The 25,669-nt window shown below is 32.8% G+C and overlaps 1 protein-coding gene across 2 annotated transcripts; it reads left to right on the top strand.

Annotated features, from left to right (window-relative positions):
- Positions 1-232: 232 nt before the first annotated feature.
- Positions 233-20,238, top strand: LOC132725645 (acyl-CoA 6-desaturase-like). 2 transcript variants are annotated; one of them, XM_060710823.1, is made up of 13 exons: positions 233-425; positions 3,004-3,210; positions 7,486-7,626; positions 8,446-8,592; positions 11,800-11,901; positions 13,500-13,559; positions 13,944-14,009; positions 16,166-16,226; positions 16,933-17,009; positions 17,691-17,788; positions 18,867-19,043; positions 19,398-19,523; positions 20,010-20,238. In XM_060710823.1, the coding sequence occupies exons 2-13, from the start codon at positions 3,028-3,030 to the stop codon at positions 20,068-20,070; spliced, it is 1,299 nt and encodes a 432-aa protein (XP_060566806.1). In that variant the 5' UTR covers positions 233-425; positions 3,004-3,027; the 3' UTR covers positions 20,071-20,238. The 2 variants fall into 2 exon arrangements, with proteins under 2 accessions (XP_060566806.1, XP_060566805.1); XM_060710822.1 differs by lacking the exon at positions 233-425 and adding an exon at positions 1,409-1,540.
- Positions 20,239-25,669: the final 5,431 nt, after the last annotated feature.

Below are 25,669 nucleotides of genomic sequence, written 5' to 3'. Positions count from 1 at the left end.
AGATTAGAGGCATATTGTTTATAGATACAGAAACTTCAATTAACTGTATGTGTTAAAGTATTAGATTTAAATTTGCTATTAGATTTTTACATTCGGGCAAAAAAGTTAATATCTTAAACAAATATTTATCTTCATATGTCAACAAATTTACGCGTCAATATCACAGATAAAATAAAATAGTTGGAATTTATGTTCGACGTTCATTTTAACCTAGCTTATGTAAATCTAAATGACCTTAACTAAAGTTAGCGGACATGTGTACTTAGTTCTAATTAATTGTAACATATTGCACAACTCTACTTTTAGGACGGATGGATTAACTTTTAGGACGGGTGGATTAAGGCTATGATCGAGTGTTATAAAACGTGCATGGATTCGGGTATTTGGATTTTCGTTTAGATTTTAATATACTTTGTTGTCAAAATGTAAGTATTTTGGTGTGTGTTTTTTTTCTTCCTATACAAAACGGTTAATATACTGATGTTTATCTCGTTATGTTTGAATATAGACAGTAAGCATAGTATATCCCTGTTGCTCAAATATTAGTGCTCATAATTACGATGAGTGTCCTTTTCTTTAAAGCTGCATGCCTCCAGATGAGCCAAAATATTTCAAGAAAATAAAACTTGAGAAAATGTATTGAGGTTTTATGAAAAGTAAAAAGACTAAAGATAAAAGTAATAATCTCCATGTTATTTGCGATTGATGGCCAATTTTTCAGTAATTTTCACCATATTTCTACTGCGTTACTAACGCAGTAAGGGTTAATTTTGCACATTTTGACCTCTTTTTTGTAATTTACATTGGTTGTAAGTGCCTTTTGAAATGTGCATATTATTTTCTCTGTCAGCTTAATAATATTTTACTTCTGAATACATTTTCAAAATTTTCATGAACATTAGCAGGAATCTGGAGGCGTGCTGCTTAATATGCTGCGTGATATGACTTAAAAAGCTATATGTTTACATCTGAAATGATAGGTTAACAAAAAATGCAAATGTGGTTATTTAGTGGTAAACAAATAAAAAATCAAACATGTACTGGTTATTCGTTTTACTTTTTTTTAGATTTGTCAATATCAATGAATATATTAATTACATATATACTGTACTTTACTTGACTTAACATTATCATTGATTTAAATAATAATTATATTATACAATGTAAGCCTCGTGTAATCCTGATCGACCTTTTCAATCCATTTAATAGAGATGACGGGGAAAATTTGGCTAGTATGGACTAAAAACTATAAACATACATATTTATCTAAAATACAGACACATTTTTATATACATTTTTTTTTCATTTTCTAGATTTTTGGCCAATAATTTCTTTTCTCACCGTTCCTTTTTTTTACAACATTTAGCAGTGTTCACCCTAAACTGTTTTTTTTTCTTCTTCACATTTTGATATTTAAACGACGCACCGAGTTACAGTTGCCAAAATCCGAAATCCGATGCCACTGGTTGCCAACTGCCGGACGAACAAGAGATAAATGCGACAATTTTACATGCACAATTTGAGTATTTACAATATTTATGTAATTATTTGACTAATAAATCTTATTTTACGACTTGACATGTTTCTGATATAAAGTCAATTGCAATTTTTATACAAGTGCGTCGTGCTCAAAATCAAATCTGTTCAGTTCAGTTGTTGCATAACATTAACAAATTATATTTTTTTTTGCAAGACAGTGTTTTTTTTTTCAATTTTCAAAAAACCTGCAACTTTCAAAAGAGGAAAATATAGCACGATAAATCAGAAAAAGGGGAAAATCATATTCCAACATTTAGGAACACAGTTAAGTCTAAGGAAGTGGCTAGCCGTACGGGCCCGTAGGTCTAGCCATAAGTTCAAGCCGTACGTGAGTCACGTACGGCTAGCCAGGACACGCTGTATTGGCTAGTTTACACGGCACTTTTCAAAATCATATTGAAGTCGAAAATGCATCTGTTATTTTATGACTTTAAAACGAGGATTTTAACCAAGAAACAGCAATTGTCTTCGTATGTTTACTTTTTAGAGATTAATCCGTTGCCATGTTGGCTACAGTACAGTAAAGAATTAAGTATGAATATCAATCTTTGTCATCTCCAGATGGCGAGAAAAAAAGAGCGTTTAAAAATTGGTTGCAGTTGAAAAACATCAATTGAAATAGTTTACAAAATTGTGATAATAATCCTTTTTTGTTTCAATACGTTTAATTTTGAGCACCTTTAAAAAATTAAAAAAGCACCGAAAATAATTGTTGTCGGGCTCTGATAATTGCGTCAATTACCGACTATCATTAGGGAAAGTTTGCATGTTCCGTGAAACGCATTCAAAAATTTGGATAGACTTTAATTAACGCTAATTGATTGTGCCTTCTACTGTATTGAAAAAAATAAAATTATTTTCGCTTTCAACGTTGATTATTTTTCAATGTTCTTTATTTATTTATTCCTCTCCGATCATGTCGTTATGAAAACGCTTCATTTGCCGTGATTATTATATATTCGATTCATGTGCATAATTAACAAATAAAAAATAGATTTAATAATTCATCTTTCATACAAATAAAACAACAAATCATAATTATGAAAAACAACGACGCTACATAACTTATAACATGCAACTTTGACACTTTTATCAAGATTACAACGCTTGTAGATCTATTTACCTTCGTATTCATTTTTTTACAAAATGGCGGAGCATCTTTATTAAACAGTTAAAGTGAACACACGAGGACAAATGCGGGGACTTGGTTAAAATCCTCGTTTAAAGACACAAATAACATATGCATTTTCGACTCTCATATAATTTTGAAAAGTGCCCTACGGCTAGACAATACAGTGTGTCAGATTATCTACTGTTCACAAAGGTGCTAGAAAAAGCTGTCTTAGGGGGTTTTGCGGCATAAATATAATTTATAAATGCATAATTTATCTTGATTGGTTTGTGGTTTAACATTTACTTAAAAAGACATTTTTAATATATTACAAACTTCATTTTTTTTTTCAGAAGATTTTGCATAAATAAATAATAATGGGTAGAGGTGGCCAAGGATCTCAGAAGCCTAAACTTCCCTGGAGTGAGATTGAACGTCACAATAGCAGGGATGACAGATGGATTGTGATTGGAGGAGAGGTGTATGATGTCACTTCCTGGTCATACAAACATCCAGGTGGTTCTAGACTTATTGGACATTATGCTGGCCAAGATGCAACTGTAAGTTTTAAACAGGGAGATAACTTTGTTGTTGTTTGGGTTTTATGTTGCACCACAGTGTAGGTCATATTGGGACTTCCCAGCTTTATTGTTGGAGGAAGACCTCAGGTGCCCTTCTGCGTATTATTTCAGGCATGAACAGGCACCTGAAAAGAACCATAAGCTAGCTATATAGTTTCTTCACATGAAAGAATCCTTAGTTCCTGTCAGGATTCGAACCCACACAGCGGTGAGGGGCAAGTTGTTTGAAGTCAAGAGCATTTACTACTGAACCACAGATAAAATTGATAAAATGTTTATGTATAATATACATATGAATGAATTTTTAAGTTGATACACACAGGGTCATCATGAACCTGGTGTTGAAATAAGGTCAGCATGAACCTGGTGTTGATATAGGGTCACCTTGAACCTAGTGTTGATACAGGGTCATCATGAACCTGGTGGTGATACAGGGTCATCATGAACCTGGTGTTGATACAGGGTCATCATGAACCTGGTGTTGATACAGGGTCGTCTTGAACCCAGGGTTTGACACTTACTTTTTATGCCCCCACAATGTGGGAGCATATAGCATTGCACTTGTCCGTCCGTCAATACGTCAGTCCGTCCGTCCGTCAGTCCGTCCGTCCGTACGTCCCGAAATCTTGTGAACGCAACTCCTCTTAAACCGGATGGCAGATTTTTGCTTAACTTACAGGGATGAACAACCTTAATGTGTAGATGGTAGTAAAGGAAGGAATTTTTTGCTGCGACCAAATTTAACAGAATTATGGCCCTTTGTTCATTTTTTCACTAGATACTATGTAGAAATTTTGTGAACGCAACTCCTCTTAAACTGGATGGCAGAATTTGCTTAAACTTACAGGGATGAACAACCTTTATGTGTAGATGGTAGTAAAGGAAGGATTTTTTGCTGCGACCAAATTTAACAGAATTTATGGCCCTTTGTTGATTTTTTCACTATATACTATGTAGAAATTTTTGTGAACGCAACTCCTCTTAAACCGGATGGCAGATTTTTGCTTAACTTACAGGGATGAACAACCTTAATGTGTAGATGGTAGTAAAGGAAGGAATTTTTGCTAAGACCAAATTTAACAGAATTATGGCCCTTTGTTCATTTTTTCACTAGATACTATGTAGAAAATTTTGTGAACGCAACTCCTCTTAAACTGGATGGCAGAATTTTGCTTAAACTTACAGGGATGAACAACCTTTATGTGTAGATGGAAGTAAAGGAAGGATTTTTTTTGCTGCGACCAAATTTAACAGAATTATGGCCCTTTGTTGATTTTTTCACTATATACTATGTAGAAATTTTGTGAACGCAACTCCTCTTAAACCGGATGGCAGATTTTGCTTAAACTTACAGGGATGAACAACCTTCAGGTGTAGATGGTAGTAAAGGAAGGAATTTTTCGCTTGCGACCAAATTTTACAGATTTATGGCCCTTTGTTGATTTTTTCACTATATACTATCTAGAAATTTTGTGAATGCAACTCCTCTTAAACCGGATAGCAGATTTTGCTTAAACTTCCAGGACTGAACAACCTTAATGTGTAGATGGTAATAAAGAAAGGAATTTTTGCTGCAACCAAATTTAACAGAATTATGGCCCTTTTTTGATTGTTTCATTATATACTATGTTTAAATTTTGTGAATGCAACTCCTTTTAAACCGGATGGCAGATTTTGCTTAAACTTCCAGGGATTAACAACCTTAATGTGTAGATGGTAGTAAAGGAAGGAATTTTTGCTGCGACCAAATTTAACAGAATTATGGCCCTTTGTTGATTTTTAGTTTTCAACTTGTGGCACATGTAGTCCAAAAAATATTTGACCTAGAGTCATAAGATTGACAGAACAGTGGCGTGTGGGGGCATCCGTGTCCTATGGACACATTTCTAGTTAAACTAGGAATCATTACGGGACATCAACTTTGAAATCAGAAATCCCTTGCTAAAATAAGAAGTCCCTCAAAATGTAATTATATTAATGGGGTGGGAGATTATTTATGACTAATGAAAATCTAAGGGAGGGGACATTTTTGAAATGCAATATATTTATCGAGTGAGGCATAATACCAGGTAATAAATGCTTGATTTTTGTAAGCATTACTTTTTAATTTCAGTTTTAGCTTAAGAAAGGTGAAAATGTGTGTTGACAATTGACAAAAAATTCATAGTCATTATGTTTCTCTTCAAAGTTCAGGAGTCCCAACGGAACTTATGACTTCGAAGTTAAGAAATCCCTTGCCAATTTTTGGTGTCCCCGGGATCACGGGACTGTGTTAGTGTCGAACCCTGCTTGAACCTAGTGTTGATACAGGGTCATTATGAACCTGGTGTTGATGTAGGGTCATCTTGAACCTAGTGTTGATACAGGGTTATCATGAACCTAGTGTTCATACAGGGTCATCATGAACCTGGTGTTGATATAGGGTCATCATGAGCCTGGTGTTGATACAGGGTCATCATGAACCTGGTGTTGATACAGGGTCATCATGAACCTGGTGTTGATACAGGGTCATCATGAACCTGGTGTTGATACAGGGTCATCATGAACCTGGTGTAGATACAGGGTCATCATGAACCTGGTGTTGATACAGGATCATCATGAACCTAGTGTTGATACAGGGTCATCATGAAACTAGTGTTGATACAGGGTCATCATGAACCTGGTGTTGATACAGGGTCATCATGAACCTGGTGTTGATACAGGGTCATCATGAACCTGGTGTTGATACAGGGTCATCATGAACCTGGTGTTGATACAGGGTCATCATGAACCTGGTGTTGATACAGGGTCATCATGAACCTGGTGTTGATACAGGGTCATCATGAACCTAGTGTTGATACAGGTCATCATGAACCTGGTGTTGATACAGGATCATCATGAAACTAGTGTTGATACAGGGTCATCATGAAACTAGTGTTGATACAGGGTCATCATGAACCTGGTGTTGATACAGGGTCGTCTTGAACCTGGTGTTGATACACACAGGGTCATCATGAACCTGGTGTTGATACAGGATCATCATGAACCTAGTGTTGATACAGGGTCATCATGAAACTAGTGTTGATACAGGGTCATCATGAACCTGGTGTTGATACAGGGTCGTCTTGAACCTGGTGTTGATACACACAGGGTCATCATGAACCTGGTGTTGATACAGGGTCATCATGAACCTGGTGTTGATACAGGGTCATCATGAACCTAGTGTTGATACAGGGTCATCATGAACCTGGTGTTGATATAGGGTCGTCTTGAACCTGGTGTTGATACAGGTCCATCATGAACCTAGTGTTGATACAGGGTCATCATGAACCTAGTGTTGATACAGGGTCATTATGAACCTGGTGTACAGGGTCATCATGAACCTGGTGTTGATACAGGGTCATCATGAACCTGGTGTTGATACAGGGTCATCATGAACCTGGTGTTGATACAGGGTCATCATGAACCTGGTGTTGATACAGGATCATCATGAACCTAGTGTTGATACAGGGTCATCATGAAACTAGTGTTGATACAGGGTCATCATGAACCTAGTGTTGATGTAGGGTCATCACGAACCTAGTATTGATATAGGATCATCATGAACCTAGTGTTGATACAGGGTCATCATGAAACTAGTGTTGATACAGGGTCATCATGAACCTAGTGTTGATGTAGGGTCATCACGAACCTAGTGTTGATATAGGATCATCATGAACCTAGTGTTGATACAGGGTCATCATGAAACTAGTGTTGATACAGGGTCATCATGAACCTGGTGTTGATACAGGGTCATCATGAACCTAGTGTTGATATAGGATCATCATGAACCTAGTGTTGATACAGGGTCATCATGAAACTAAGTGTTGATACAGGGTCATCATGAACCTAGTGTTGATGTAGGGTCATCAAGAACCAAGTGTTGAGATAAGGTCAGCATGAACCTTATGTGGATATTGGGTCATGAACCTAGTGTTGATACAGGCTCATCATGAACTTAGTGTTGATACAAAGTCATCATGAACTTAGTGTTGATATAAGGTCAGCATGAACCTTATATTGATGTAGGGTCATCATGAACCTTATGATTATCATCATAAACCTAGTGTTGAAATTGGGTCATCATGAACCTGATGTTGATTTCAAGTCATTATGAAAATGCGACTATGGTTGTAGGTCACTGCAAGGCAATTTTTTTTAACATGGAAAATGGATAAAAAATTATTATGTGATAGCAATTTAATTTCAATAATAAATTCTTTGATATTTTACCAGGAAGCAGTTGGTGCATTTCACAATAACGAGACACAGGTGAACAAATACCTTAAATCTATGCACATTGGTACTGTAGAAAACAATGTAGAACTTGATATTGCCACAGACTTCAGAAAACTGAAAGAGGTTGCAAAATCTATGGTAAGTTTTCGCTTTTAAATAAATAACACTTTATTTTTTCGCTTTTAGATAAATAACACTTTATTAAAAAAAAGAAGAAAAACTGCCTTGAAAATAATTAATAGTATCATTTAGGACATTAGTTTTAGCTTTATATCAAAATGTTTTACAGTTTATACAGAATTTATGTAAAGTTGTGTAGAAAGCTATAAGTTTATTGAAACACTCCAATCTGTTTCTTGAACTAACCAGTTCCAGGCAATGAGCATCAAGTTTCTTGCTAACAGAAACAATAGCTTATCCTGATGGCGTTTGAACTTACATATCCAGGGATCATTAAATTACAAGTCTGATGCATTAACCACCTGGCCAAACTAAAAATATTTTGAGAACTCGTCTTCAGATATTTGCATTGCCAACGGTATAACACTTGGTTCTGGTTTTGCTTATTTCCTATTTACTGTCAAAGGTACATGTGTATTAATCTTAATTTTCATGCATGTCTTTTGGACAATGATTGTGGGTCAAACATATACAAAGGTCCATAATTCAAGCTTAATTTTTTTCTCAATTATTAGATACTATTTGTGAACTTTAGTAATATCTCCTTGGTGCTTATTGTAGTATTATGTATTAAAGCAGCTCAATGTCAGTGTGACAATCCATGTTTAATCAGTATATCAGAAAGGTAGGTCACATGATCGCAAGTCCCTTTAACTGCTTTTTTATTGGTTAATTTAATTTTATAATGGAAATACCTTGTTTAATATGTATGTAACTGAAAGTTTCATCATAAATTATGTGTTGGTATGTGTATATGTTTATATGTCAATTTTTCAGGGGTTGTATGAACCAAGCTACACGTTTTATGCAGCAATATTGGGACATATTGTGTTATTGATAGTTCTGGCATATTTTGTGTTACAATGGTTCGGTGTAACATGGTGGAGTGTGGCTCTCTCCCTCATTCTGTTTTCAACTGCCCAGGTAATTAATCTTTTGTTTCTTATTTTAGTTTAAAGACCCATGAAGCCTAACAAAAAGAATACAAAGTTCTTATTTAGGAATTGCAATGTGTTAAATGTTTGAATCATAGATTTAGACTTAAAGGGACTCCATTGTGGTTTTTTGACATGAAGGGACGGGAAAAATTATTTCAAGACTTGTGTACCATTTTATGTAGGTCTATACTAATAACTTTTGGTAATGAAACCATGAATCATTTTTCAGGAATATTTCAAAATACACTGTAGCCTCCATTTATCATACAACTGCTATGGTAACTGCCCGATAAAACTTGCCTGATAATTATTTTTGATATCAGGTCAGTAACCTGATATCAAAAATAGGCCCCGCCAATTTTAACAGACTTTTTTCAATTGCTTATATGTATACAGGTATTCTCATTTTCATCAGCATGTGAATTCCACAATGTAATCTCATACCCTTACAATTCTTGAATCAATATGCGATTTTTACTCATTTATTTTTTCGATTTCAATTTCAATTACGAATAAATTAGATAGCAAATAGTTAAGCACCAACTTAATGAAGTGACGTCATAATTTATATTGCAAATGACATCATCGATGTCCACGTCACACAGTCATGTAAACATAACAAACAGACTAGACGATTTTCTTTGAGAACTTGTAAATGTTTACTTTATTTCTCCGGATTATTCTTTAATAAGTGAATAAATTGTTTCGTTCAAAAAATAAGAGGCATGTGTGTGTAGCTTGTGTTTGATTGCCAATTTGACTTTTCTTTGATTGAAATTATCGTGAACTTTTGAATTTGACAATTCAAGACAAAAATTGCAGTAAAGTTTAGTTTATGTGATTCTAAGTGGATTTTTGGATCGATGTTTAAATTAATGGTAAGAATTTTATCGTATAAGGCCTACATTCTGTTGTATCTTTTATCCGAGTGGAAAGAAAAAATGGCCGCCATTTACAAATTCTAAGTTTCAGGGGCGGAGGAATTTGTTTTCAAGAATTATTTCTTTGAACAAAAATCCCCCTTTTTAACGAAATTTGCTATTTAAAAGTAGATTATTTTGTTATTTTGACAGTTATTATGTGTTACATGATAAATAGAAAAACATGCTACTGTCTTTTGATATCAATTTTATCAGGCTCGGCTGATATGGGCAGAAAGGGCAAGCCTCGCCCTTTCTAGCCCATATCAGCCTCGCCTGATAAAATTGATATCAAAAGACAGTAGCATGTTATTCTCTATATATTGTTCTCCGTTATAATGCTAATCTCAGTATAGCGCTCATAGACCTTGGCTCCCAACCCCCCCCCCCCCCCCCCCCCCCCAAAAAAAAAAAAAAAATTAAGTAAATCTAGATTTAAAGCGTGTTATAGCGCTTGTTCAATTTGACAGTCAAGTACAATAAACAATTGTAATTAGGACATTTATGAGTGCCAAAGGTGGGAAAAACATGCCCAGGTTAGCGTTTATCCGCTCTTCTGTTGTTTTACCTGTCCATCAGTCGGGCATCAAATTGTTTCCAAAATCTCAAATTCATATCATAACTGTGACATGGACAACCGGTGGTGAGTATAAATAAACTAAAATTCACATACATATCTGTGAAATGCAAACCTCGCTGAATTAATAACCCACACAAGCCCAAAATCAATTTAAAATCCTGCACTGTAAATAGAACGGCCCAGACAGGAAGTAAATGGCATTTGATTAACTAGGGGACACAACTAAAGCTGGACTAATGGCTAACTACATTCATGTTTTTTGTTTTTCTTTCAAAAGTTTTTTGTTTCTTTTAATTTTAATAAGTATTATTTGTGAATATAATATATGTTTACATCATTGAATTGTTTTAGAAAAAGATAATGTGGATATTCATTAACAGTAAGTAAAAATCGTCAGCGTTATATGTATAGGCGGTGGGTGGGGTAATGCGGTAATTTCCCAATGAGCGTTCTAATGAGAGCCTTGTTAGAACGAGGTGTTGAGACATTGGACCCCAACATGAGTGTTATAATGAGGCTGTAGTGTATGTACCGACTGAATAGTAAACCGCTGAGTGCAGACCATGATCAGACATCACATGTATTGCATGGGTAGAATCTGTTAAATAAATAACGTATTTGATATTGGGAAGTACAATTTGCTGACACAGGTTCTAGTTTTCCTAGCTACAATATGTATAGACTACATGTGTATATTTAAAAGGAACATAATTTAAATAAACAAATGTATATATACCAAATGTATATATACCTATCAATAAAATTTCCATTGTCATTTGGTATTTGGCAGCGTAATCCGATAACAGCAAAACAATTGCAACTTTTGGGACAAGATCAACAGTAGAAAATGGAAACAATGCATGGAAATACTGAAAAAATACCTATGTAATGAAAAAATGTACAATAAAAAAATGAACAGAATAGCCCTTGACCATATTAATCTTTGTCTGACTTTCTTATTCGTAGACCTCACCGATCGCCTACTTTCATATTAAATAATTTTTTATGCCCCCACAATGTGGGAGCATATAGCGTTGCACTTGTCCGTCAGTCCGTCCGTCCGTACGTCCCGAAATCTTGTGAACACAACTCCTCTTAAACCAGATGGCAGATTTTGCTTAAACTTACAGGGATGAACAACTTTAATGTGTAGATGGTAGTAAAGGAAGGAATTTTCGCTGCGACCAAATTTAACAGAATTTATAATGGCCCTTTGTTGATTTTTTCACTAGATACTATATAGAAATGTTGTGAACGCAACTCCTCTTTAACCGGATGGCAGATTTTGCTTAAACTTACAGGGATGAACAACCTTAATGTGTAGATGGTAGTAAAGAAAGGAATTTTTGCTGCAACCAAATTTAACAGAATTATGGCCCTTTGTTGATTTTTTCATTATATACTGTGTAGAAATTTTGTGAACGCAACTCCTCTTAAACCGGATAGCAGATTTTGCTTAAACTTACAGGGATTAACAACCTTAATGTGTAGATGGTAGTAAAGGAAGGAATTTTTGCTGCAACCAAATTTAACAGAATTATTGCCCTTTGTTGATTTTTAGTTTTCAAAATGTGGCACATGTAGTCCAAAAAATATTTGACCTAGAGTCATAAGATTGACAGAACAGTGGCGTGTGGGGGCATCGGTGTCCTATGGACACATTTCTAGTTTATTTCTTTTATTACATTACTAGGCTCAGGCAGCATGGACACAGCATGACTATGGTCATTTATCTGTTTTCAAGAATTCCAAGATAGATCATTTCTTTCATCATCTTACAATGGGATGTATCAAGGTAAAAATATATACAGTAAAACCTGTGTAGAGCAACAATCTTTGAGAGACATAGGGTTTGGTTGTTGTAGAGAAGTTGTTGTTTTTGAGGGGTTAAATATACATGTAGTTAAAAATCTTAGTATGGGAAGATGTGATTTAGTTGTTGTAAAGAGGTAATTGCTTTACAAAGGGCTGCTCTGCAGAGGTAACACTGACATCAATGTTTTTAGTCCCCTACCGGTTTAACCGGAGGGGACTTTAGGTTTACCCTCCGTCCGTCTGTCTGTCCGTCTGTCAGTCCGTCAGTCCGTCCGTCCACAAAACTGGATCCCGCGATAACGCAAAAAGTACTGAAAATATATTTATGAAACTTGATATATGGATAGATGGCAGTATAGAGATTATGCACGTCTTTTTTTTTTCTTCCTATGTTGAAAATTCTGGTTGCTATGGCAACAAATAGTCTGAAAATATGGCAAATTTAACACATAAACTGGATCCAGTGATAACTCAAAAAGTACTGAAAATATTTTTATGAAACTTGAAATATGGGTAGATGGCAGTCTGGAGATTATGCACATCTTTTTCTTTTCTTCCTATGTTGAAAATTCTGGTTGCTATGGCAACAAATAGCCTGAATTTCAAGATTTCTGATTTAAATTTTTCAGCTTTTTCACTATATGTTCTTTATTTCTTAAGGTGTTTACTTCAAACTTTAAATATAAGTTTCTGGTCATCAACCACATCATATGTGACAAGGTTTATAACTCTAGCACAAAAATATCAGTATTACCTCCCTTGAACTTAGATTTTTTAGGGGAAAAAATCTTGTCTTTTTTAAATAACTTCTTTATTTCCTAATGTATCTACTTCAAACTTCATATATATGTTTCTTATTATCACTCGACATTTTTGAGAAGGTTAAATACTCTAGCAAGACTATTTCCAGAATTATGTCCCCCTTGAACTTAGATTTTTTTCGAGAAACTGGTATTTTCACTCCAACTTCTTCATTCCTTATAGGATTTACTTTAAAATCCCACATCGTAATAATATGACAAGGTTGTATAAACATAATTTCCTTACTAAGCATGGAAACTTAACACATTACTGTGATATAGACAAACTTATTTTATTATGTTTTGTGGTCGATATTTTCAAATACAGACTTCATCCTCAAATTCATTATAAATGGCAATACACAGGAGTGTATGACAATTAAAGAACTTTTTGAGGGACCGGTAGGGGACTACTGTATTGCCCGCAATACTATCAAATGCTTGTTATTCAGTGACATGTATAACAGAAGTCAAATTTTGGTAGTTTTCCCAAATGACAAAATTGATGAAAAATTTCCAGTTAAATTAATGATAAATACTTATTCTATGTCAAAATACTGCAATTAAATCTGATATTTTCCCAAATAGATCTAGGATTTTTTTTTAGTAAATTGTAATATTCCCAAAAGTAATGAAGAATCTTTTTCAACTCTTTGACCTTTAATAGTTTATGAAGATTTTTCTCAAGTACCTGTTTCTTTAATGTAGATTTTATTCCTTTTTCCTAATTTTCAAAGATTACCAACTATCCACACTAAATTAATTCTTTTGATAACAGGGTGCTTCAGCACATTGGTGGAACCACATGCATTATCAGCATCATGCTAAACCAAATATTGTAAGTATTTTATGTTATATTGTAAATAAATCAGTGTTTTATTTTTTATAAATATATTGAATTTTTTTTTTTAGTTAAACATTTAACATTGTAAATTTATTTTGCAATACGGTTAGTTCGTCATTTTTTCATCTATTGAACTAATACCTGGTAACTTAAACAGGAAACTTATTTCTATATGAATGTCAAAATGCTGACTTTTGAGTGAAGTTGTTCTGATAATTTTTTAATGTAAAAATGTTTAGGTAACTTTTTATCGTTCAGAGTATGTTTTATATGGGAAATTTCAACCAATACGGTAGTATTTAAAATAAAGGTATTTTGCCTAATGTTATAATTTCGTGAATTTATAACAAATATTGTGATTTCTTATTCTCTTAATAGATTGACAAAGATCCAGATGTGAGAATTGACAAGTTGTTTGTAGTTGGGGAAGTTATGCCAGTAGAGGTACTAAGTCACATATTTTAGAATCAAGTTTGTAAACCAGTCTACAAATAAACATAGACCATTGGTCAATTTTGAATAAGTGTTCTGCATGAACCAATCATATTGTACAATTTAGACTGGTTTAAATTTTCAAATATTTCTTTGTGTTCTTTTGAACTTTTTATGTATTTGAAATGTTTTTAATAAATTTTATTCAAGCAATACATACACATACAGATATATGAAGTATCCAAAAGTGAATAATTTTAGTTTTATTCTAGTAAAATAAACTGAAATGGTTTTTTCCCCCCAATTCTTAAGGATCTTGAAAATTTTACAAGAATACAAACTTCTGTGTTTGAAAGGCTAACTATATGTACATAATGACTGCAAATGTCGTTTTTATGCTTTCTTTCATTTTTCGCATACCGTCTACCTTTTCTTGCAAAGTTATTATATATCATCACAGGCATGCTTTTTGCATGCCCTTTGAAAAGAAATTTAAGAGACCAAAGGGATTAGAATTAACCTCTTTGTGATTTCCATCTACAGAGCTACAGAGAAGTAGCTAAAATATCGAATTTTCAAGTAAAAGTAACCCTATTGTTTTTTGAAGCCAATTCAACTGAAATGTTCAGTATAATTAAGGCTGGCTGTAAACACACTTTTATGTAACTATGAATTTTATATGCCAATTATTTTTAGCTCGACTATTCGAAGAATATGAGAGCTATTGTAGTCGCCCCGGCGTCGGCGTCAGCGTCAGCGTCCGCGTCGGCGTCTGCGTTGGTTAAAGTTTTTTGTAAAGTCAAATATCTCAATTATTACTTGAGATATTCAATTGAAACTTACAATACTTATTTATAGTAACAAGGTACATCAGATTGACAAGTTGGATAACTCTGCCTACAATATTGACAGAATTATGCCCCTTTTTAACTTAGAAATTTTGGTTAAAGTTTTTTGTAAAGTCAAATATCTCAATTATTGCTTGAGATATTCAATTGAAACTTACAATACTTATTTATAGTAACAAGGTACATTAGATTGACAAGTTGGATAACTCTGCCTACAATATTGACAGAATTATGCCCCTTTTTAACTTAGAAATTTTGGTTAAAGTTTTTTGTAAAGTCAAATATCTCAATTATTGCTTGAGATATTCAATTGAAACTTACAATACTTATTTATAGTAACAAGGTACATCAGATTGACAAGTTGGATAACTCTGCCTACAATATTGACAGAATTATGCCCCTTTGTAACTTAAAAGTTTTGGTTAAAGTTTTTTTGTAAAGTGAAATATCTCAATTATTGCTTGAGATATTCAATTGAAATTTAAAATACTTTTTTATAGTAACAATGTACATCAGTTTGCAAAATTGCATAACTCTGCCTGCAATATTTGCAGAATTATTTGCCCCTTTGAATTTTAGAAATTTTGGTTAAAGGTCTTCAAAGATATTTACTTGAAACTTTACACATGCACTTAGGGTCATAATTGGAGGGTCATAATTGTATGTACGCTCCCTTCGTCACTGATCAAGTTCCATAACTCTGTCTTGCATTAAGGCTGATTCATATCCCCTTTTCTACTTAGTCTCTTGGTTAATGTTTACATGCAAGTTTTACATATCTCAATAACTATTAAAGATATTAATTTAAAACTTCATATAAGCATTTAGGGTCACTGACAAAGATCCATAATTCTATCTTGCATTAATTTTAGGCTGATTTTTCTCCCCTTTTTCAACTTAGAAATTCATGGTAAAGTTTTGCTTGTAAGCTGTTATCTCAATAACTACTGAAGGGTTTGTGCCTTTTTTGGGACAATTTATGCATTCATAATAATAAAGCAGTGATTTACTTGATAAAACATCTTAATAACAAGCCTTTGTACCTTTTCTGTCAAATTTATGTATTCATAGGTAATTAGTATTATTATACTCAATAAAACACCCTTGTGACATTACCTTCCAAATAGTCAAGCCAATACTGTATAATTAGACTCTCTCTAAGGCCTATAACATGAATTTATAACAAAAAATTAGCCCTTTTGTGAACTTAAAAAATTAAACAATATAAAGGCTCTTTTACTATCAAGCACTTAGAATAGTCGAGCGTGCTGTCCTACAGACAGCTCTTGTTATTGAGACATGTATCTTTTAATCTTAAAGGTAGCAAAGACAAGGAAGAAGAGCATGCCCTTTAATTGGCAGCATAGGTACTTCTTTGCTTGTAAGTATGATAATAATGATTTTGTGAAATATTGTTAATAAGTTCAGACCTCCCCGTATGAGACACTGTGTCATCATGTCCATAGATTTGATATAAATCTGTGATCCACATAGAAATATTTCATAGCCATAGATAGTATAAAACATATAGATAGGATATAAATCTGTTAATCTCATTGAATTTCCTTATATTCATAGACTGGATAAAACTTCAATCGAATCTATGGAAGTGAAAACATCTTGAGTGACTCACACAATTATAAACAATCTATGGACATGAGAACATGAATAGATTGTTAATACTTCTGACTGTGAACCAATTGTGAAAGAAAAAAATCCTTTCAGAATGAGAGTGCTTTTACTCACGAGAATGAATTTCTAGTAAGATAATGATTAATTAAGAACCCTATTGAAGAACTAAGCTTTTTCAGAATAAGTACAGATCAATTTAAAGTAGGTCATGAACAACAAGGGAGAGAATTCAAGTCACAACTTTTCGAATATTGTATACAGTTACATACCTTTGTACAAAATTAAAACATTTTGTATGTTAACTTTACTTGAAAAAATATAAGTGGTTTTTCTAGCATAATAAATTCTGCTAACTTTTTGCACACAAGAAAACTGAAAATTCAAGATAAAATTTTTATTAAATATTATAATGAATAAATAATAAGTAATTTTTATTGAATATATTGTTACTACAGTGGGACCACCATTGCTGTTTCCAGTGTATTTCCAGTCCATGTTGTTCAGACATTTGTTCACTAGGAAATTATGGATGGTAAGAAAGTATTTTCTTCATCACTAGCATAATTTAGTTTATGGAGCATTCTCCATGACATTTTCTGATGCTAGAAAACTAAAAATCTTGAAAATCAAATCAAATTTTCTTACTCTTTCATAGGTTCAAGTTCAATTGGGTACAAATCTTTATTTTTGTCACTGTCAGTTAAAGAAGTTGTATCTTGTCACAAGTTTATTATGATATTTTGTAAAACTGAATAACAATGCATTTACTACATTGCGATTTGAAATTAAAGAATAGTTAACAGATCTTAAAGGCCCATTATGCCACAGATATGCCATAATTTTTATTTTTCAAAAACGTTTTATTTTTGGTATCTTCTCACAGTTTAAAAAAGTTTTTTTCTAGTTTGTCAAAGTGATTAACTATCTTTTACTTCTTTTGACAATTGATGTAATTATAGTAAATTAGTATTTTGTATGGAGGTCAAAAAACTATTTTGTTTACATTTTGCTATCTCTCGGACACATTGCTGCACTTTCAGTGCTATTTTCTTCAGTTGCTAAACATCTTACATCCTCTTAATCCATTATTTAAACATTATTAAACACATATTTCACATATGTAAAGAATGAAAAAAAAAAAGGATTTCTAAGGCATAATGGGCCTTTAATTAAGCAAAATATAATATTCATTAATTTTTTAATGTTTTTGCAGGAGTTGTCAATAGCAGTCACTGCCATGGCTTGTTTCTTCTATTTCTTTATTCCAATGTTGGGTGTAGCTGGAAGTATTGGATTCTTCTTTGCAGTCAGGTAGCAGCTCTTATACATCTTTCTGTTCTAAGAAATAATTTTCATAGGAAAACCAGGAAGCATACTTTCAACTAATTGAACTATTTTTTTTAAAAAAAGCAAAGAACAAAACAAAACAAAAAAAACAAAACTTTAGAAAAATGCATTAACCCATTACTTCATGAGCATTTTGTGAAAAATGGATGTTTTTATTGAAAAGGCTCCCGTTACAAGTTCAAATTGCTATAAAACTATAAAAACTGCTTCAATACTAATCAAATTTGGCACAAATGTTGACTGGACCATTGCCTTTGTAACAACGTGCCCAGGCTTAAATTTCCTGTTACCATGGCAACGAGGGGACATCTCAAATTTGCCAAAAATCACTATTTTGCGTTGATTTTTCCATCAAAATTGACTTTTCAGCGTTGGTTACACGTTACCTTATGATCGATCTGGGATCATTTTTAGCCTCTTCACAAGTAAAAATTTTTTCTTGGGCCCGGCCCTTTTTGGCAACCCCTGATAATTTTTTTTGGGTTGGGGGCGCGCCGAAAAAAAGGTAACTTTTTTTAAAAAAAACCCTTTTTTCCTCAACAAAAAAAAGTTTTTGGGGGCCTAAAAAAGGGGCTTTTTTAAACCATTTGAGCCCAAAAAAAGGGGGGGGGGGCGTAAAAAAGGTTTTAAAAAAGGCGTGAAAAATATGGGGAAAAGGGGGGCCCTAAAAGGTAAAATTTTAAAATGTAAATAGAAATAACTTTAATGAAAATTTTTGGGATCCCCTTTAAATTAAATTTTACAAACCAAATACATTATTTTTTTTCCCAATACCCCAAAAAAAAGGTGTCAAAGTTTTAAATTCCCAAATTTTAATTTCAAAAATTTAAACATATTAGGCTCCATTAAATACTATTCAACTGTCTCCTCTAGGTTTATTCATGAAATCAGCATTCTATATTCACATTTATCATTGTGCTTTTTAACAGTTTCACTGAAATAAAATACTTTAAGAACCATTCCAGTATAATTTAGAACAGATAGTTTCCAACTTCACAAAATTTTCAAAATAACCATCTCAACAATTTGTTGTTTTTTTCAGGTGTATTGAAAGTCACTGGTTCACGTGGGTAGCCCAGTCTAACCATCTACCAATGCATATAAAGAATGACGAAGCTAATCCTTGGTTAAAGCTACAGATTCATGCCACGTGTGATATCGAGAAGTCATTCTTCAATGATTGGTTCACGGGACATCTGAACTTTCAGATTGAACACCAGTGAGTGAAATGCTAGCTTATTCCTAGTATTCTGTTTTAAATTGTCTTTAATAAACAAATAAAGGAATTGTCTTTAATAAACAAATAAAGGATAAATGATTAGAAATTTTCGGACAGAATACTTATGTTTTGAACTTCACATTCATTACTAGGCATGATTACATATCTTTATCATAGATTTTAACATGATTTTGCCTCTTTTATGTCATATAAGAGATTTCTTTGTTTATCCAGTATTGTTAAAAGTTAGGTATGCTCTTGCATAAACAGCTCTTGTTAGGTGATAGGCTACTAAAAATATAGCATACTGCTATACTGTTAATATAAATTTGAAATATCTAATGATATTTTCAGTTTGTTCCCCACGATGCCCCGTCACAACTTGTACAAGATCGCTCCGTTGGTTCGAAGTCTGTGTGAGAAGCATGGTGTACCCTACACAGTGAAATCGCTGTGGCAGTCCTTTGTGGATATTGTAAGGTATGTTGATCTTATAACAATTATTCACTGAATTTATTGTCATGGAACAACTTGTCAACCGCTCCAAGCTAAGGTGTTCCACTTGCCCCTCACCGCTGTTGGTTCGAATCCAGGCAGGGACTTTGGTTTTTTTCATGTGAGGAAGCTATCCAGCTAAGTTAACTCCTTTGTATCTGAAATAATGCATGGAAGGGCAGCTGAGATGTTCCTCCACCTGTAAAGCTGGAAAGTGGCCATATGACCTTTACTGTGTAAATGCAACATAAAATCCCATCAAACAAACCAATCTTAAGATGTTAAATGATTTTATTCTTAGAAACAAAATCTTTCATTCTAGTGTAAACATAAGTCTTTTTTTTACTCCATGTAAAAGATATATGCAAGGCATATTACGCATCTCTTTCCCAAAATGATTTAATTAAGGCATATGTCATTATCTTAAAAACAATTAATCTTCTTACATGCTGATTATTTGATTTATTTCAGGGCGTTGAAGTCATCTGGTGAACTTTGGGAAGAGACGTACAGGGAATTCCATAGTGACTGATTGCTTTATTTTTACTATTATCTTAATAGTCTTTCAAACCTTTTTCTTATCTTTACACTCTCGCCAATAATTTTCCCCATAGATGGACCGTCCCTGCTTTGAATATCTGGATCAGTCTGTATGAGCCTGTTGGATTCTGCTTTGGATCAATTAGATAAAGCATTAAACAGAATACAGTCGACAATAAAAATAACTGAGACACATTCAGCAGTATTTAGACACAGTCTTCAATAATGTTAATTAAAACAGAGTGACACAGTCCACAATAATAACAACTTTGACACAGTCCACTATTGTTAATTTAGACACAGTCTGCAATAATGTTTAATTTTGTGCCAAGTTGCCATTTCAATTATTGTTATTCTGAAACAAAGTTAAAGGGTCAAACATCTAAAGTGTAGTAATTTTGGAAAGCTATTTATAAAAAGAATGGTAGCAATAATTGCACTTAAGAGTTGGATGTTTATAGATGTCTTGTTAGTATTGGTGCATAATTTATTTTACCCTTTAACTAGTAAATTTGCATGTAATGAACCAACCATGCTTTGAATTTGGAACTTCTCATTTTAAGTATCAGGCGGGTTCCAATTAAAAAAAAAATATTAAAAAAATAGGATTTAAAAGTCAACTGTAAGGAGTCCCAGTCAGATTGTAATTTTACAGGCTTACCTGATTTTATACTGTTGACATAGTCAAGTAATTTTCCCTGGTAGAAATAAAAAAAAACATTAAGCCAGTCTGATTAAAAAATATTGGTTAAAATTGTAGAATAATGTTTTCAAAAATTAATCAAATGATCAAATTTAGAATATTATTCTGAAAAAATTAAGTAAAACAATCAAATACACAAGGATTGCCAAGGTTTGTTAATTTTCACTCTTTGTTACTGATCACTTGAAAAAAATTTACGAAAACTTTTAAACTTACAAAATGTAACAAATAAAGTTTAATTATTATCCATAATTTATTTTTTCTGTATGTCTGTCTTTTTATATACATGTATAAGCAATTTTAATGCAAGAGCATATCACTTTTAGATATTTTGCATTCTATACACAAATTCATTCCCTTATGTTTTCTATATACTTATATAGTATGTGTACCTTTTAAAGGCATTCTGTCTTTCTTTTTTTTTTTGAAGTTTCAACTGTGATAGATGTATTCTTGCCTAAATGTGCTAAAAAAAGTGCTACTTTGTTTTCTTTTGCCACTTTTCAGTGTATTATTATTATTGCCAACTTCTTTCATAGTTTTATTATTGCCACTTGTTTTGTAGTGTTATTATATCCAAGATTTAAAGTGTTACATGTACTTAACTATTGACAATTTCCTGTAAACTTTTGCATAATATGGCAATAGTAACAAGTAGTTATGAAACTTAGATAGGGAGTATTTTTGGACTTTTTGTACTTTCAAATCTCTGTTAATTTACATGAAGTGAAACGTTTTACATAATTTGACAATAATGATTCAACTGTAGATTTCTTTTTCTGGAATTGGTTCTATATATAGGTTTGATACACGGTATTAACATTGATAAGAATGGTACATTCTTGGCTAAATATGACGTGCATGTGCCAGTTATGGTTAAAGCTGCCTTCAGCATTTGTTTTCTGTTCAAAAGAAATAATTCTTTGTTGTTTCAAACTAAGTATATCAATTATTTTATCTTGAAAAAGTGCATCATATCACTGTTAACTCTTCTTTAAATCAGCGTCCCGAGAGCTATTTATAAAGTGTCAGTGATGTTATGTTTCTAAAATTAGAACATCGGGAAATATCGAATCATTCCACTTCAACTTTTATTTAAAAAATAAGGTTATTTTTTATGTATTTTTATCGTTGGCAAATTTCATTTTCCACCTTAATTCTTTTGATTTGTCAATAATATGAGAACTATTTCTCTAAAAATAACATATTTTGCATTTAACCTTTAGAAAAAGTTGAAGGCCGCTTTAAATTAATTGAAATTAATTTATTATGAGTCTATTACTTACCTAGATATTTTAACTTTATTGATTATTTATATAGTTATCATTACTTGTGGGAAATTACTTATATAGTTGTCATTACTCATGGGAAAATTTTGTCATGATTTCTTGTGATGTCATTCTGTCATCAGAATGCGAAATTTTTTTTTACAAACCTTTCATAGTTACTGTCCGATGGTTAAAATATTAGGACTGAAAATAATTTTTAATGTGTCTCCCCATAACGCCATCACTTAGTGAGGGTTATCTTAATTTTTGGTGGTTAACTTAAATGAATGTCATATTCTAAGCTTTGATGATGTTTAAAATAGATTGGTTCAAGGTCAAGGTCACTTTGGCTAAAGATGATTAATATTCAGGCATTTACAGCAAATGATTGTTGGATCATGTCATGTACATGTTGATGTAGATTTACATGTATATATTTTTTTACTTAACCATATTATGATTTGGCCAGTGCCATGGTAGCTGTATCAAGGCAGCATATATAGGCGCATCCACAGATGACACTTATAAAATTGAGTATTCATGTTATTTTAACCTTAATCCTGCTGATTTTGTGTAATGGATTTGCCAAGCTTTGAAATTGGAACAGTCCATTCAAAGTTAAAGGGAATTTGATTATCAAAATTCAAAATTATAGCCCAAATTTATGTGCAGGTTGACTTGACTGCTATGCTGATGGCAAAAAGCTAATCACTTATAGCTCCAGCAGGTACAGGGTTCATAATTTTGTTGTGCTGAAAAATGGCGTATCAAATTTTCAAGGGTATTTTTCTCCATTTCTTATTATTTCTATTTATCTTTCGATACCATATTTATATTGTTTATATGTGGCTTTTCAGGGTATTTGTGAGATGTCTTATTTTTGCTTTGTTCAAGTTACAGTGATTGATTTATTATTTAGATTTTGCTTTTTTTGTGAGTTGGTTTCTATAGTAACATTTATAAGTTTATCTGAGATCTTGCATAATATGTGTGACTGTAAGTCTGTTGTATTTGAAGTCCCTTGTAGTAGTTTAATTTAGAATTGTAAAATTTTGACATGAACAAATAATATTTTTTAGCTCATCTATTTCGCAAAAAAAGTCCAACTATTATAATTGCTGCAGGTCATCATTGCAGCTGTTGTTGCCGTTGTGCTAAAATTTTCATGTAGCCCATTTCTCAAACAGTTCTAAAAGGTATCAATATGAAAATTGGAATGCTTATTTATCATGACAAGATGCAGTTGTTAGACAAAGAGTGTAACTCTTAAAGTTAAACTTAAGATTTATGCCCCTTTTTAACCTAAAATTTTTGACAAAAATGGTTATTTTAACAGATGAGCATTTATACCGCATGACATACTCTTGTTTTTTTTCTGGCAGAGGCGATTTTGTTTAACATTTTACCCCATGAGCATATTGCAAAAAATGGCCGTTTTCATTGAAAAGCCTCCTGTAACAAGTTCAAACTGCTATGAAACTATGAAAAATGCTTCAATACTGATGAAACTTGGCACAAATGTTGACTTGACCATAGCCTCTGTAACAACATGCTCAATCGTAAATTTCCTGTTACCATGGCAATGGGGGGACGTCTCAAAATTGCCAAAAATCACTATTTTGTATTGTTTTTTTCCATCAAAACTGATTTCAAAGTGCTGCAACCTCAATAAAAGGGGGGGGTGGGGGGGTCAGAAAGCCGTTGAAACACGCTTATATAAGTGAAAAGGTTAATTATATAACAATGAATTATTGACCAGTTTAATTTATTAGCTCGACTATTCGAAGAATATGAGAGCTATTGTAGTCGCCCCGGCGTCGGCGTCCGCGTCGGCGTCAGCGTCCGCGTCGGCGTCTGCGTTGGTTAAAGTTTTTTGTAAAGTCAAATATCTCAATTATTACTCGAGATAATCAATTGAAACTTACAATACTTATTTTTAGTAACAAGGTACATCAGATAGACAAGTTGGATAACTCTGCCTACAATATTGACAGAATTATGCCCCTTTTTAACTTAGAAATTTTGGTTAAAGTTTTTTGTAAAGTCAAATATCTCAATTATTGCTTGAGATATTCAATTGAAACTTACAATACTTATTTTTAGTAACAATGTACATCAGATTGACAAGTTGGATAACTCTGCCTACAATATTGACAGAATTATGCCCCTTTTTAACTTAGAAATTTTGGTTAAACTTTTTTGTAAAGTCAAATATCTCAATTATTGCTTGAAATATTCAATTGAAATTTAAAACACTCTTTTATAGTAACAATGTACATCAGTTTGCAAAATTGCATAACTCTGCCTGCAATATTTGCAGAATTGTTTGCCCCTTTGAAACTTAGAAATTTTGGTTAAAGGTTAAAGGTCTTCAAAGATATTTACTACTTTACACATGCACTTAGGGTCATAATTGGAGGGTCATAATTGTATGTCACTGACCAAGTTCCATAACTCTATCTTGCATTAAGGCTGATTCATATCCCCTTTTCTACTTAGTCTCTTGGTAAATGTTTACATGCAAGTTTTACATATCTCAATAACTATTAAAGATATTTATTTAAAACTTCACATATGCATTTAGGGTCATAATTGTAGGTCACTGACAAAGATCCATAATTCTATCTTGCATTTAGGCTGATTTTTCTCCCCTTTTTCAACTTAGAAATTCATGGTAAAATTTTACTTGTAAGCTGTTATCTCAATAACTACTGAAGGGTTTGTGCCTTTTTTGGGACAATTTTATGCATTCATAATAATAAAGCAGTGATTTACTTGATAAAACATCTTAATAACAAGCCTTTGTACCTTTTCTGTCAAATTTATGTATTCATAGGTAATTAGTATTATTATACTCAATAAAACACCCTTGTGACATTACCTTCTGAATATTCAAGCCAATACTGTATAATTAGACTCTCACTAAGGCCAGTATAACACGAATTTATACTCAATAAAACACCCTTGTGACATTACCTTCTGAATAGTCAAGCCAATACTGTATAATTAGACTCTCACTAAGGCCAGTATAACACGAATTTATAAAAAAAAAATAGCCCTTTTGTGACCTTAAAAAATTTAACATTATCAAGGCTCTTTTACTATCAAGCACTTAGAATAGTCGAGCATGCTGTCCTACAGACAGCTCTTGTTTGCATGGGGATAATTTTTAATAATTGTGCACCTTGGTATGACATTGACATATTGTTATTGGGAGTATTTTACATGTTTTAAATTCAAATAAAGACTGCAGCAGACGTCACTGACTGTGCTGAATCTAAATTTAATGCATTTGTCCTAGTATAAATTTGGAATCAGTCAATTGTTAGGTATTAGGTTTTCGTAAAGACACTTTAATTTAGCAGCCATAATTGAAAATTTTTTTTTTGCAACTTCAGACAAATGTTAAAGGTGCTCCACTTAGGTCCACGAGCCTCAAATAATAACATTGGAAATTCTTGCATAGTTGAACTGGTTAACTTAAAATGGAAAACCATTGCAGGAGATAAAACAGAAATATGTCCAGAATTAATAGAAAAGCAATATTTTGTTCAATTTTTAACATATGGAAGCGAGGGGCTAATCACAAGGAAGGGCATGGCTAACACAAATAAAGTGTT

Source organism: Ruditapes philippinarum, unplaced genomic scaffold (assembly GCF_026571515.1).
Source record: "Ruditapes philippinarum isolate M1 unplaced genomic scaffold, ASM2657151v2 ctg133_1_1_1_1, whole genome shotgun sequence".
Taxonomy (NCBI): domain Eukaryota; kingdom Metazoa; phylum Mollusca; class Bivalvia; order Venerida; family Veneridae; genus Ruditapes; species Ruditapes philippinarum.
Note: the sequence above shows the minus strand (reverse complement) of the source record. Positions and strands in the feature narration are given on the sequence as shown.

What these genes read in the sequence shown, in the direction of transcription:
- LOC132725645 (XM_060710823.1), top strand. Translation starts at nt 3,028, where the DNA reads ATGGGTAGAGGTGGCCAAGGATCTCAGAAGCCTAAACTTCCCTGGAGT. An exon ending in ATGCTGGCCAAGATGCAACT is followed by an intron (nt 3,211 to 7,485) that starts GTAAGTTTTAAA and finishes ATATTTTACCAG; the next exon opens with GAAGCAGTTGGTGCATTTCA. An exon ending in AAGAGGTTGCAAAATCTATG is followed by an intron (nt 7,627 to 8,445) that starts GTAAGTTTTCGC and finishes TCAATTTTTCAG; the next exon opens with GGGTTGTATGAACCAAGCTA.